The 15224-nt window shown below is 32.2% G+C and overlaps 1 protein-coding gene across 3 annotated transcripts in view; it reads left to right on the top strand.

The window, feature by feature from the left end:
* Nucleotides 1-15224, top strand: part of LOC145245972 (nuclear pore complex protein Nup155-like) — a 141041-nt gene that overhangs the window by 35915 nt on the left and 89902 nt on the right. For 2 of the 3 annotated variants that reach the window (XM_080107759.1, XM_080107760.1), the window contains exons 7-10: nt 4836-5011; nt 6796-6901; nt 10247-10320; nt 10790-10881. In XM_080107759.1, coding sequence (XP_079963885.1) covers nt 4836-5011; nt 6796-6901; nt 10247-10320; nt 10790-10881 — 448 coding nt within the window. The remainder of the gene's footprint in view (nt 1-4835; nt 5012-6795; nt 6902-10246; nt 10321-10789; nt 10882-15224) is intronic. The other variant, XM_080107761.1, reaches the window with a different exon arrangement.

Below are 15224 nucleotides of genomic sequence, written 5' to 3'. Positions count from 1 at the left end.
CCTGGTGGTTGAGCAGATCATGTCCAAGGTCCTATTAGGACATGAGATGCAACACGCCACTTTGGCCCTTACTTGGGCTAAGACAGGCGGTTGAATAGGCTCGATCCAATCAAGCGGTTGGTCATGACTAGCACTAAATTAGACAAACACAACAAGAAAATACGCTCACGCTCCCCAGATTAGGCAATAAACTGATTTAGTAAGTGGTGGCTGAAGAGTCAATCGATTTGCTGAAGAATGGATAAATCATGGCTGGAAAACTAACATCTTTTCTAGAAATGAGGCTACTAGAAAAAACAAAGGAAACACGGGTGCTTGAGTCCATCAGCAGGAAGAGTATACTTCTCCTGTATCCTTGTGTTGGGGCGAATGACCCCCCCCCTCCTTCCAACACTTACTGGCTGCCAAAAAGGCCATAGTGAAAACTCAAAAGAATGCGACAAAGGGAAGAAAGAAAAAGAAATTATTAAAATAGAATATACCAAAAATATAACCTTCCAAGAAGCTCATAACCTAGCCAAAAATACAAAATACTCTGAAATAACAAAAAATGAAAAAATACAGCATACGACCGGACCAAATAACCAAACAACAAAAGCAACTTCATCAAACCAAAAAACATTATGAAATTAGGAACTAATGAAAGAGTTAAAAAAAAAAAAAAACCTATAAAACAAATCAACACCCAAAATAAAGATTACAAAACTCCCAAACCAAAACTCAACTCAAAAGACCCACAAAACCCCAAAGTGCTACAACACCCACAGAAACAACCGCTCTCACCGAAAAAAAAAAGACACCAAAAAGTGCCCATGAAGAAAAAGGAAACAAACCACTAACCAACAAAGTTAAAACCAAAATAAACAGACCCTGTTCATCTTCCAGGCCAAGAGACTCGATCCAAAACAGATTTGAGGAAATGGACATGGAATATCGAAGATCAGACACCAACAACTAACAAAAATTAAAAACAAATACATAAAATCTAATCATAACCCAAAAAATCATCCTATGAAACTGCCGAAAAACCCAACATAAATGACTTATTACTTCTTATAACAAACCATCAACCAGCCATCATATGTCTGCAAGAAACCTTTTTAAAAGCTGAAGATAAAATAAATATAAAAAATTACAAACAATACAATCACATCCACATTACCCAACAGAGAGCCTCTGGAGGAGTATCTATATTTATTAGAAATAATATGATAGAAATAGATCTAAAAACTAATATTCAACCCATTGTTGCAGCAGCTATACTACACAGAATTATAAATATCTGCACTATCTACAAGCCATTCCAGGATCCAATAAATGAAGCAGAGCTGAACAAAATTCCCATCCCTAAGCCAGAGAAAGACGATTCCGATCCACAAAATTTTAGACTAATTGCATTGACAAGTTGTTTCTGCAAAACATTTGAAAGAATGATAAATAAACGTCTGAACTGGTATCTGGAAACCAACGACTCAGTTGCCAATATACAAAGTGGTTTTAGAAACAAAAGGAACAATGGTCAACATAGTCCAATTGGAGACGTTTTATCAAAGAAGCGTTCATTAAAAAAGAACATGCAATAGCTATCTTTTTTTATTTAGAAAAGGCTTATTATACAACATGGTGACAGAGTATAATAAAAGATCTTTACAACCTTGGATTAAAGGGCAGACTACCCATACTGATAAAAGATTTTCTATTTGATAGGAGTTTTAAAGTAATAATCGGACCAACCCTATCAGACACAAAAATATAGGAAGGAGTCCCACAAGGATGTATTTTATCAGTTACGCTCTTTAATATAAAAATTAATAATATTGTAAATTGTCTGAACAATGAAATAAATGGCTCCTTATATGTGGACGACCTTGTAATCTGCCATAGATCAAAAAATATTCATACCTCAGAACACCAACTACAAATGTGCATAAACAAACTAACACAATGGATGACAGAAAATGGCTTTAAATTTTCAACAACCAAAACTAAATATGTCCATTTCTGTAATCATAGGAAAATGCACAATGACCCTGTTCTCAATCTAAAAGGAATAAAAATCGAAATAGCTGATCAACATAAATTTCTGGGACATATTTTTGATAAAAAACTCTCCTTCATCCCTCACTTGAAATATTTAAAACAAAAATGTTTCAAAACTATACAACTATTAAGGGTTATAGCAAATACTGAGTGGGGATCAGACTGCTCATCACTCTTAAAATTATATAGAACCCTGATAAGAACCAAATTAGATTATGGAAGCTTCATATATGGTTTAACCAGAAAAAGTTATCTTAAAACTCTATATTCTATCCATCACAGGATTAAGACTTGCCTTGGGTTCATTCAAAACCTCCTCGATAGAAAGCTTATATGCTGAAGCCTATGAACCCCCACTAAAATTGAGATGTGAAAAATTAGATTTAAAATATTATATAAAACTAAAATCAAATCCCAAAAATTCTGCCTATCAATGCACTTTCAATCCCAACTACACACATCTATTAAAAAAAAAAAAAGAAAAAAAAAGAAAATGCAATTAAACCCTTTAGTCTGTACATGAAAGAAACAATAAAACGATTAAGACAACTCCATAGATCAAACCAGCATCCAGGAGGAAAATCTCATAGAACTCCCACCCTGGCTGTTAAATCAACCTAGTCATACTAGGCCTGACAATATATTCTAAATCCAATACTTGCCCTATAGAGAAAAACTAAACAATATTCTGGATTCTTACCCAAATTGGACACATATTTACATGGATGGTTCCAAAGATCAAAACAAAGTGGGATGTGTCGCTATTTCAGAAAACACTATTCAGCAGAAAAGGTTACCAAATAACTCCTCTATCTATAGTGCAGAAATTACAGCCATAAACCTGGCTCTAGATATTAGCAACAACCAAAACTCCAAGAAGTTCATAATATTTGTAGACTCATTATCAGTATTAGAAGCAATAAAAAATCAAAAATTAAACAATCTCCTACTCATCAAACTGTTTCAAAAGACCCATTCTATCATGCAACACAAAACTTTCTTCTTTTATTGGATTCCTAGTCACTATGGTTTCCATGGAAATGAAAAAGCTAACATGGCAACCAAAAATTCCTTAAAACGGAAAAGTAGCCACATAAAGGTCCTATGTGTGGACTACAAACCTTCAATAAACATTTTTATCACAAAGAAATGGCAAGAAAACTGGAGCAGTTACCAAAACAACAAGCTCTTCTAAATTACCCCCAGACTTAAAAAAAAACCTTCTAGATACCAGAAAATCACGTAAAGAAGTAGTCTTATCACATATCCGGATAGGACACACATATATAACTCACTCCCATCTATTAAAAAGTGAAGAATCTCCCGAATGTCACGAACCTTATACAGTGAAACACCTTTTACTTGACTGCTATGACCTAACACAAATTCGTTAACACTACAACAAGGCCACAAACTTAAAAGAACTCTTTAATAAAGAAAACCATAAAACCTTTCTAAATTTCTTAAAACAAGCAAATCTTTACCATAAAATATAAAAACCATCAAATAACAAATTATACCAAAACATTGGCCGAATATACCCAGCGAAAATCGATTTTGGAAGTATCAAAAATTTAAATCTTGTATACAGCATTAAATGACCCAAAGAAGATTGATATGCTGGTTAAATAAACAAAGATCTTTGGACCTTTTTTATCTGTATACATCATTTCAAAATATTCTGTTGTATTATTGACTTAAATAACATTTACCCATTTTGATGATAATATAGGGGTGATAAATGAAAAAAAATTTTTTATTAATTTTATTAAAATTTTACTATCGGTTTCTTCATATTTTTATTGATTTTCTTCTTTAATCAAGGGTATTCATTTTTTAATTTAACGCTAAATTGCCCATCTCTAATCATTACTTGATGCATTTATATATCTCCAGGCTGATGATGCTGGATTTTGAAACAAATCACAACTGAAACGTGTGTGTGTGTGTGTGTATATATATATATATATATATATATATATATATATATATAGCCAATAATGTTTGTATGAACCCCATTTTATAAACACTGGAGTTTCATTGCATTGTATCTAGGAAACCACAACAATTCAATCAGACACAAAACTATTGAGTTTTCAATTTAAAGAATTATGTATATAGGAATTATTTTCAACCCCTAAAATAATCTTATTTACAGACATTTTTTTTTTTTTTTTTTTTTTGTGTGTTTAAAGAAATTCTCTGTACACTTAGTAAATATTTACTATCTACATACTACTAAAACTCTACGAATCTTGTATATCTTATCCTGTTACCATTCATACTTTAACTGTACATGAATGGGAGGAAGGGTGAATATTTTAAATAATGGTTGAATGATAAGAAAGATGTTAATAGAATTGGAATGATGTAAATAATTCAGAAGAGATAGTGGGGGGTATATTATGATATCACAATGTATTCTGAAATCATTTGAAAATTGGAAATGTTAAAGTGAGTGTTTTGTCTATTGATTTTTGTTATAAAGTTTTTAAGATTGTGAAATGTAAAATATTTTAAATATAACGTTTCATAAGTAGTGATAAAATATTTTCAAATTTAATATGTTCCATAAAATACCAACAAATAAATATGCTTTTACAATTTGTTCAGGTTATTAGATACACCATTGTAAAATGTGCCAACATTGACCTAACAGGTCACGAGTTGTCTAGTAGTAGGTAACGAGAATCACAAATCTTGACAGATTTGCTGTAAAAACTGACGGTGATATCATAGCAAAAATAATGGGATTTTTTAATTTTTTTTTTTTTTTTTTTACTTATTCCTTGCAGCAGTTCCCATTGGTGACGAGTCAAGCCGATTAAGTTCAAGTGAGATGCATCTCATAACTGAGCCACTTTTCACTCTACCTTCTGACAATTTATCGATTATCAGCATTGTTGGTATGAACAATGGACGCATTTTTATGGCTGGCAAAGACAGCTGTCTTTATGAGTTGGCTTACCAAGTAAGGAATTTAGAAAATTTTTCATTTTTAAAAAATTTATTTCAAATTTTTACAAACTTTTTTAATTAAGAAAGTCTGAAAATATTTGACAGTTTTGTTCTTGCTTACATGATGGATAGCCAGTTCAGGTATGTAGTAGATTTTGCTTTATTTTTATCCAAAAAAAATCTTTTACTCCCTCCAGAATTAATAATTTACAGATATTTTTTTTTTATTGAAGTAAATTAAACATTTTTCTATTTGTAGCTACTGTATCAAATTGAACAAATCAAAAACAATTTGTTGTACAACTATGCATTTACAACTATTAAATGTAGGGAGAAAATTTTTGCTAATATGTATCTGAACATCAAACATTTTTTTTTTTTTAATGAAATTTATAACCTTATTTACAATTGTATATTTTTAGTTTTAGAATCTGAAAGAACTTATATTTTTGTTTGTTATTTCCTAATCTTCTGATTTTCTTAAATTGAATTCCTTACTTTAAAAAAAAAAAAATGTATATCTCTCTGAATGCAGAAGATTGTCTTGGTCAAAATTTTGGAAAACTGATTTATCTCCAGCTGAAAATGCCCCCAAATGGAATTTCTTTTGCAAATATTTAGAAATTCTTTCATTTACCTTTTGTTCAAAATTAAATGTCTTCGGACTAGTAATTATTTACATGAAAGAAGGACTGGTGACCTCAGCAAATTTGTGGAATTCCCCCTCCCTCTTTCTATTTGAAAAAATGTGTAATTTTTTCAGTGCATTTCTTAGATTCTCCAAAATCTATCCAAAGTTATTCATGGTTGTTTACATTATTTTAGTAGAAGTGATTGCAAAGGGAATTAACTCTTATTTTACTTGCTGTACCAGCCAATGAAAAGCAAGAGTGTTTTGTAATTCAAAAATAGTAGAATCCATCCAATTTTCAACACTGATACCCGATGTCCTGATGGTTTGAAAATTCATATTTATTTTAGATTTTATTTTCCATTAGCCACTCACAGCTCTACTGTATGTATTAATCTTTCTTTTTTTCTTAGATAAATAAGCCTCAACTCAGTAGTATGCATTGCTTGCCTTCTTTGGACGGTTTGCTTTTATGCAGCCCAAGCTAATTTGCATTACTTTTGTGTGACGTTTTTTTTACATGGAAGTCACCACTTATCAAGGCCCGGAAGCCACTCAGGGATAAGGGTTATTGCATGTACGGTAATCAATGGGATAGTATCGTAGTAATCGTTAGTATTGGAGATTTGATAAAGTGTCTTAAGCGGGCGATTCATCAGGTTGAGCATAAAATCAGATGTGTGTCGCCATTTTGGGCATTTCTATTAAGTAACTGGACTTTATAAAATACACAGACATGAATGCTTCTAAGTCATTTTTTACACCATAAATAGAACAAAATATATAAAACTGATGGAAAATACAGTCACAATGCAAGTTACATATCAGATTTTCACATCTTGATGATTCATAAATTAATTCCATGTGCCTAACTGGTGTTAAGAAAAATAGCAACATCCTATACAAAGTTGACAACTATTTAAACTGTCACACTTATTTCATATATAGTTACAAGCTTTTGCTGGCAATGAAAACCAAGATGCACACAGTTCGGTTAGTAACACATTTGAAACTACTCTTTCTGATCCACAAAGAATGTATCAGAGCTATAGAATTCACCTTAAGAGTTTCTCATTTTAATGTATCCATTGAAAAACATTCTACATGTGCCTATTTTTCTGTTTTGAAAGTGAAATTGAAATGAGAATGTTTATTTTTCTTTCCAGGGTCAAAAGGGTTGGTTTGGAAGACAGTGTAAAAAGATCAACCATTCAAACAGTTATCTCTCTTACTTGGTGCCAAGTTTTATTAACATTTCACTCACGGAAGAAGGTAATTTATTTTCTGTTCTGTTACATCTATTTGGATAATAGGATTTGAGAGCTTAGTATATGTTTTTCTGAGTCATTAGGTATAATTGACAAGGTTTGTTCTTAGATTCTCACCTTTCATCTTATATATGGGAAGTTTGTTTGATTGGTTGGCCAATGTGACATAAACTATTTAAAGTAAGATTTCTGTTGCTAATTAAACTTTGAAACTTTGATCCTTTTAAATATAGGATTTCATCCCTCCCTCTCTCCCTCCCATGCTGATGATTTTGTTAACAATTCATAGTTAAGGAAATATCGATATTAGTCATGACTAATGTATAACAACTGCTCCTTCTGCTTCTCTAAGCATGTCATTTTTTGCAAACTGTAACAATGGACAACTACTTATTCTAAAAACCCCAAAAGATATCTGACAAAAATAAAATCAATTTTTGTAAGTCTGAAAAAATAACTATTGATTTTAATTTAGACAGGCTAGTATGATTTTTTTTTTTTTTTTTTTTTTTTAATCTAAAAAGATTTTTAATGAAAAAAAAAAAACATTGAATAAATATTTAAGGGAAAAATTAAAAGAAAGAGTCAAATGTAAAAAAAAAAAGTAGTTTCAGCACACTAGGTGTAGTGCACTCTGGGTTACAAATAGTACCTAGGCAGCCCCGTCAGCATTTTCTAATAGAAGTGTCTCAGGCGGTTAGCAATATAAACTTTTCCTATTTCAGAAGGAAGATAAATCTTAGGAGGGTAGACCTGATTATTGTCATTTCTTTTTTTTTTTTTTAACTTTTACAATTAAACAACACTATAAAAAAAACATGATTTTAAAAAAGTAAGCAAATATCTTTTTCTTTTTAACTTAAGGGAACCTTTTTTTCTATTTACATTTGACTCATATTTTTTCCCCTAAATCTAAAAAAAAACAAATGAAAAAAACTTTAAAACAAACTGGCAAAGTTTTTTTTTTTTTTTTTTTTTTAAATCTTTCTAGATTTTAACAGAAAAAAAAAAATCTGTCCAACCAAATTAAAATCAATTTTATTTTATGCAGTTTTGTTGTGTTAAAGATTATTTTCTGTTTTTCTAGGCTTAAAAAATTGGGAGTTTATTTTAGCAATATCTTTTGAGGTTTTGCCAAAAATAAACTCTCGACTGTTTTCAATATTCCCTCTTAAACCTGAAAAAATTCTTTAATATTTCTTCTAAGTCTAAGAAAAAAAAATTTGTTGATTTTATTTTTTATTTATTTATTTTTTTTTTTTACAAAGATTTATAACGAAAAAAACAAAATCCATCTAAATTAATATTGATAGTTGCTTATTTTTTCCCAGGCTTTAAGAAAGTCTAATTAATTTTTGTCGGTGGTTGTCCGTTGTCACAGTTTGCTTAAATGATGTACCTAGAGAAGCATCAGGAGCAGTTGTTATACATTGAGCGTGCATAATTCAGTTGTACATAAATATTAAACCCGTCTCCCACTTTTTCTGGTGAGAAAGAGAGGTGGACAGGATCCATACTCTTTCTACTCAATCTCATTCCCATGAAAGCTGTACTGCTCTAAAATATATTGATGCTTCAATATAGTTTATTTTTTCTTTTTACTATACGTTATTTAGATGTTGGATATGGAAGCTGTATTAAATTATGATGCTATGAAATTTTTCATCTCTGAAGTTTGTCCTAGTAGTTTAGATAGAACTGGTCAGTCTACACTACATGCTCTTCTTGAATTATGTTCTGATCACTGCCAACATCTTCACCTACACCACTCTATGCTATGTCGCAAAATGTATTCGTAAGTTAAATTTCAACTGGTCAGATGAGGAAGTTATGGATTTATGTTATATTGTTTTGTAAAATATATATAATCTATAATACACACCACATCTGGCATCCCTTGTCTAATCAATTCACACAACACACAAGGCTTCATTTCAATGAAGGATTTATTAGCTTCAAGACAATGAAAAATATGGTCATAGTAATCAGAGAGATATATATCAAGAGATGTTAGTTAGACTGCTTTGATACCTAAGCTATGAATTATGATGCAATGAAATTTTTATTCTCTGAAGTTCTTTTGACTTGGATAGAACAGGGCAGGGTACTCTGTATGTTCTTAGACTGCATCCTGCTGACATCTTCACTTGTATAACTTTGTGCTACTTATCTTGATATATCTGGTAACCAAATTTCGACTCTGTAGCTGCTCAGCTGAGAAAGTTATGAGGATAAAAATTACTACCGGAACAGTAGTAGAAACTCGCTATGAAGCAAGCGAACAACAGAAGATGTTGTATTTGAGAGAAACAGCTTACCTTATAGGATTGTATATACTGATGTGTGTTAGCTGTTTTCTTTTTTGATAAAGTCAATGTCAAGGGAGAGATAAAGCGCCTTCATAGGGCTTTCCTCGTCTGAGTTTTATAGGATGGTGCTTTTGGGGGGAGTATTTCATAGCATGTCTTTTAAAACTTTATATAGTCATATTTGGGGGGTATTTCGTCTTATAGATAATATTAGGTCATCAGGAGAGAATATGCACCGTTTCGGGGCCTTTCTCTCTGCGGCTTGTTCGCGTATCGGCCCCCCTCACTGATGTGAGGCCCAATTATCTGCTCAATACAGTTAAAGGAAAATACGTTTGATAATTAAACAGCTCTTGTTACGAGCAATGGCTTTGCGCATGTCGTTCAATGTTCAAAGGCTACGTCTGACATATTGTTGGGACGTGCACATATCGAAGAAAATAATGATAATAACAATAATAAACAATAAAACAGTTATGTATGTAGGTACATGTACATTTTGTTTCTTTTATTTATACCAAGCGATCCTATTATTGACTTTGTTTTTTCACCGGTTCAATCATCAGTACGAGCATTATCAAGAATACAATTGTGAATTACTTAAGATTTTTACCCAGTCATGACTGACAGATTAGAACATGCTACTCCTGTGGATTAAATAAAAGGTTCTTTTAAAATTTTCAGAGTTCAGCAGAAAGATTCCAGAGTTTAACAAGACATACCTGGAGTTCATATTAACCAAAATGTTGTGAAAATAATAAAGATGAGAACAGTGGTTCGAATAATCTGAATAATTATTAAATTACTGTCAGAAAGAATGTTCTTTCATTTAAGAAATCAGTGGAAATAGTTTTGTAGTTTGAAAATTATTTCCCCTAACCTAATTAAAATTGAAAATTATAAAAATTAAGAATAAAAATGGTTACAAAAAACTTGTCAAGTAGGAGTACTTTGTGCATTCTTATTTAACAGACAACATCAGGAATGTTGGCTATATTTATTAAATATAGAAATACCATAAAATATTTTATTATTTTCAGATCCCCTCTTGCAGATCAGTATTGATCAATCTCGTAATATTTTATACACACGCTCTGAAAAAGGAACCATCCAGGTAAGAATTTCACTTAATGGTTAACTTATAAAAACTGCATTGATACAACTACAAACATGAATCCATCTTGTTAAATCTTACAAGTTTCTTGATAAATTTTATGTAGGTAGTTCATTGTTTGCTAATTGAGTAGCATTAATGCTGATGGTGCAGCAAAAATGCTGCCCTTGCATTAATGTTGAGTGTTTAATTAACTTTTAACTTTTTGCCACGATTAGGTTTAGTTTAAATAACTTAAAATGAACAAAATTTAAATGTTTTCAAATATTATCTGAAACTTTTAAAAGAAAATCAGTAAATTTCTGTTTTTCTTTATTTTTAATTAGTTAAATAAAAAAAAATAAAATGATTCTTAGCTAAATGTGAAAGCTACCTTTTTTTTCTTTCTATCTTCAACTTTTATCTTGATTTCTTTTTTTCTTTTTCCTTTTTTTTTTGCATATAATTAAATTAAAACCGTTTATTGTAGATTTTTGATTTGGGTGAAGATGGTTCTGGAATGAGTCGTGTTGCTACAGTGTCTCTATCAAACACTATTGAAACTGCCAGTCATATTGCTGGGTAAGTCTCTTCAATTTGTTCACTTTCAATTCTTTAAAGATCATTGATCTCATGCCATCTATTTTTACATGTTCAGAAGTCAATCTGGTTATTATTTTTATCTCCTACTCTACCAAATATATTAAACTAATTCTCGTAGCTTAATATTGTCACTCCTCAAAGAAAATGTGTGAATACTGAGCTCTTTTTGCTGATCCATGTTATGTTTAGATTGGATTGTTAGAAATCTGTTTTGATTTGAGGCATTCAATAGCAATACATGAAAGCAATGAAAGATTTATGGACAGACCTAGTTATTGCTAATCCAAAATATTGGATGGAAAAAGCTAAATTATTAATAAGCAAGGCCATAAGACTATACTTCCACTTGACAGCATAAGGATAGGCTGAAGTCTTATCTGCATCCTACTACTTTGTATTGTATTAAGTATTCCTGAAGTTATATGAAAAAAGGTCAGTTATATAAGAATCTGGATTTCATCATTTATAGTGTGAGCCAAATAACCAGTATCTATGATGAACAGAACCCAGATTACCCTGGTGCTACCAGATCAGGCTGTTTATTGGCTTCCTGAGATGCAATGCACCTACATCGATTTTCTGTTTTTGTTTTCTATTCTCTTTTGTAAAACTTAATTATGTTCTACAAAAACAAAACAACCCCCTTCCCCCCTCCTTTCCTTTTCCTTCCCTACTTCTCAACCCCCCCCCCTCCCTATTTTTTTTTTTTTTTTTTTTGCCTTGTTGGTAGGGCACTAGAATAAGCCGACTGCTTCCCTGCAGTGGGTAAAAATCCTTCAATGAGGCAACCAGTTAGCCGTGGGTTGCTACCCGTAATGCTTTAGGACGAGACCCTGGTGATTGACCTAACTTAGACCTGGGTGCATAAAGGTCTAGGCACTGCAACACATTACTTCGGCCCTTACTTCGACTAGACAGGCGGTCGGAGAGGCCCGATCCGACCAATCAGTCAGTCACGCCAAGCCCTAGCACTTACACTCAAAGTACCAACTACCACAACAAAGAATGAAACTTAAAGGTACTCCCATCTTTTTTTTTTTTTTTTTTCCTTCTTCCCCCACTACAAAAAATAGGCAAATCAAGTAAGTGCTAGAAGGCGGTGGTCAATCAATTGGAAAGACCAGAACTCAACACTCCATCTGAACAAATGTATTTTTGAGGACATATTGAACAGAAAATATAGTGCTTAAGAACTCCTTACCAAAAGAGTATATCCTCCATGTAGCCCCAACATGGTCAAGGTGAATGGGTTTCCCCCTTACTATGCTCCAATTTAGGACTCAGAGGTGGGTAGAGAGCGTGGTTGATGAAAAATAAATCCCAAAATCCATGGCTGATGAAAAAAAAAAAAAAGCATCCCCCTCAAAACCCTTAAAAGAAACCATTCTTCTGACTCTGACCTCAAGCTCAGATGAAGAACAAAAATTCAAAACTAGAAAAACCGTTCCAACTATAGATGAAGGAAACTTCCCTCGATTCTTGGTTATTGAATTAATCGAAAATAAAAAAAATTGGAAATTTATCACCTTTTCTAATAGAAAAGACATTATCCACAAAAAGTAAACCAAAAATGATCAAAAAAACAAAAGATGGAAATCTACTAGTTGAGATAACTAATCTTAGAGATGCTCAATCTCTACTCAAAATGAAGAACTTCCATGAGTACAAGTGCAAAGTCTTTCCCCATAAAACACTAAACACTTCGAAAGGAGTAATTCGAAGTTATGAACCGTTGGTATGGTTTAGTTGTCTTTTTTGTTGTCTCAGCATATGTGTTGTCTTTCATGTACGTCTCAACTATTTTTCTGGCTTCTGGAAAGGTTGTGTTTTTTTTGTACTTTACTTCTATAATTTCTCTTTCTTTTTTATATGTTTTGCATATTTTAGAGAAGATCGGGTGATCTTCTTCGCAGTTAGCGCATTTCACCTCATTTATGCATACCAACGTAATGAAATACATGATTAATATAGGGAACTGATAAACAAACTGATTACATTAAATGTTAAAGAATGGCCAGAATTTCAAAATAGCCTAAAAGAAAAATACTCAAATCTGGGAAACAAAATAGAAATAACAAATTCAAAGAAAATAATATTCCATCCACAACAGAACCACTAAAAAAAATTATTGCAGAAACCAACAAAACAACCACCAGAAATTAATAAAAACATAAGCAATGATAAAACAGCAAATAAAGAACGTTCCAGAAAAGAAGAAAACCAAACAATAGACACTCAAAATAGATTCCAAATTCTAGAAAAAATGGAAACCGAAAACACCCTAGATAAAAAAAAAGAAACCAAACACAAGTAATCAAGAGGGGAAAATTGAATAAGAAGCCAAAACAGCAACATCTCAAGCAAGATCCAGATCGACGTCCAGATCCAAACAAAAAAAGAAACCAGCAAAACACTTCACCAAAGACAAACTCCGACAAAAGATAAACCCTCTACTTCTAAAGAGATGGAAATAGAGGAGAACTAAACAACCTCATGGATAGAAATAAAACAACAAATTATGCAATGGAATTGTCGTGGAATAAGAACTAACTATAATGAACTTCTTATACTTATCTCACTTTTCAACCCAGCTATTGTCTGCTTACAAGAAACCTTCCTACAAAACAATAACCATTTTAAAACACCGAACTATGAACAATTCAACTATTTCCATAACACAGGCCTTCGTGCTAATGGAGGCACCTCAATTTTTGTAAGGAATAACATACCTCAAAGCAATTTCTCTGTCAAAACAAATCTCCAAGCAATTACAACTCAAGTTACATTACACAAAACAATCACAATCTGCTCAATATACCTCTCTCATCATGAAGCAATAAATGAAAATGAACTAGAAAATTTAATAAAACAACTACCTTCACCATTCATTCTCCTAAGAGACTTTAACTGCCACAGTACATTATGGGGATGTGAAGTCACAAACTCAAAAGGAAACAAAATTGAACAATTGATTAACAAAAATAACTTATGCCTTCTCAATCAAAAAAAATCCCACATACTTAAATCCAACAAATGGATCAACTAGTGCCATTGATCTTACCATGTGTGATCCATCAAGCTTCATGGAGCACTTACGAAGAACCCTGTGGAAGTGATCACTTCCCTATTATAATCAATTGCAGTAACTCCATCCAAAACCACATACCCAGGTGGAATACAAACAAAGCCAACTGGACTGAATTTAAAGAACTTTGTTCACTAAAACTAACAGAACATCAAATCCAAACAATAGAAGAATTCATGGAAGTACTCATAACAAAAAATGCATACCCAAAAATTCTCCTCCTGGAAAAAAAAAACAAACCATGGTTCAATCCAGAATGTAAAACGGCCATTAGACAGAAAGGCAGCCTTAAGAAAATTTAAAAAACAACCCACAACCAACAACTTAATAGAATATAAACACCAAAGAGCTAAAACTCGAAAAACAATTAAAGAATCCAAAAGATCCTGCTGGCAAGAATTTGTCAACAAAATCAACATCACCACTAAACCCAAAACCATCTGGGAATTGATTAGGAAAATAACTGGAAAATATAATCCGAATCCAATCAAACACCTTCTCACAAATAAACAGAAAATAACTGATAAAAAAGATATTGCTAACACACTAGCTAAACCTTTGCCGAAAACTCATCATCAAAACATTACAATAGACAATTCCAAATACTTAAGAAACATGAAGAAAAGTACAAAATAAACTTCAACTCCAAAAACCAAGAGCCTTACAATGAAATCTTCTCACTCAATGAACTAGAAACCGCCATAGAAAAATCCCATAACTCAGCTGTAGGACCAGATGAAGTGCACTACAGCTTCCTTAAAGAAATTCCGCCTGAATCATTAAAACTCCATCTCAAAATTTATAATAAAATATGGGAAACAAAAGATTTCCCAACTTCATGGAAAAATGCAACAATAATACCAATACCCAAACTGGGAAAAGATACATCAAACCCAGAAAACTACAGACCAATAGCTCTCACAAGCTGCCTATGTAAAACGTTCGAAAGAATGATTAACTACCATTTTATTTAAAAAAAAAAAAAAAAAGGAGAAAAAGGAAGGAAAAAGAAAGAAGGGGGGGGGTTAAAAAGTTAAAAAATGAAAAAAACGGCGTTTATCCTCGGCTTGAATATGCCAGGTAAAAAAATTTTTTTTTTTTTTTTTATCCTATTTATTGCTTTGCCCAGTAGCAATAGCTGCTGGTGGCGCCAGGGGTGGCAGTCCTGCTTTTGCCACCGAAACTGTCATCACCTCTGGTTAGCGGCTGATGAGGGCAAAGTAAAAGCACATGTGGT

Source organism: Euprymna scolopes, chromosome 23 (genome assembly GCF_053919585.1).
Source record: "Euprymna scolopes isolate OS-2025 chromosome 23, ASM5391958v1, whole genome shotgun sequence".
Lineage (NCBI taxonomy): Eukaryota > Metazoa > Mollusca > Cephalopoda > Sepiida > Sepiolidae > Euprymna > Euprymna scolopes.
Note: the sequence above shows the minus strand (reverse complement) of the source record. Positions and strands in the feature narration are given on the sequence as shown.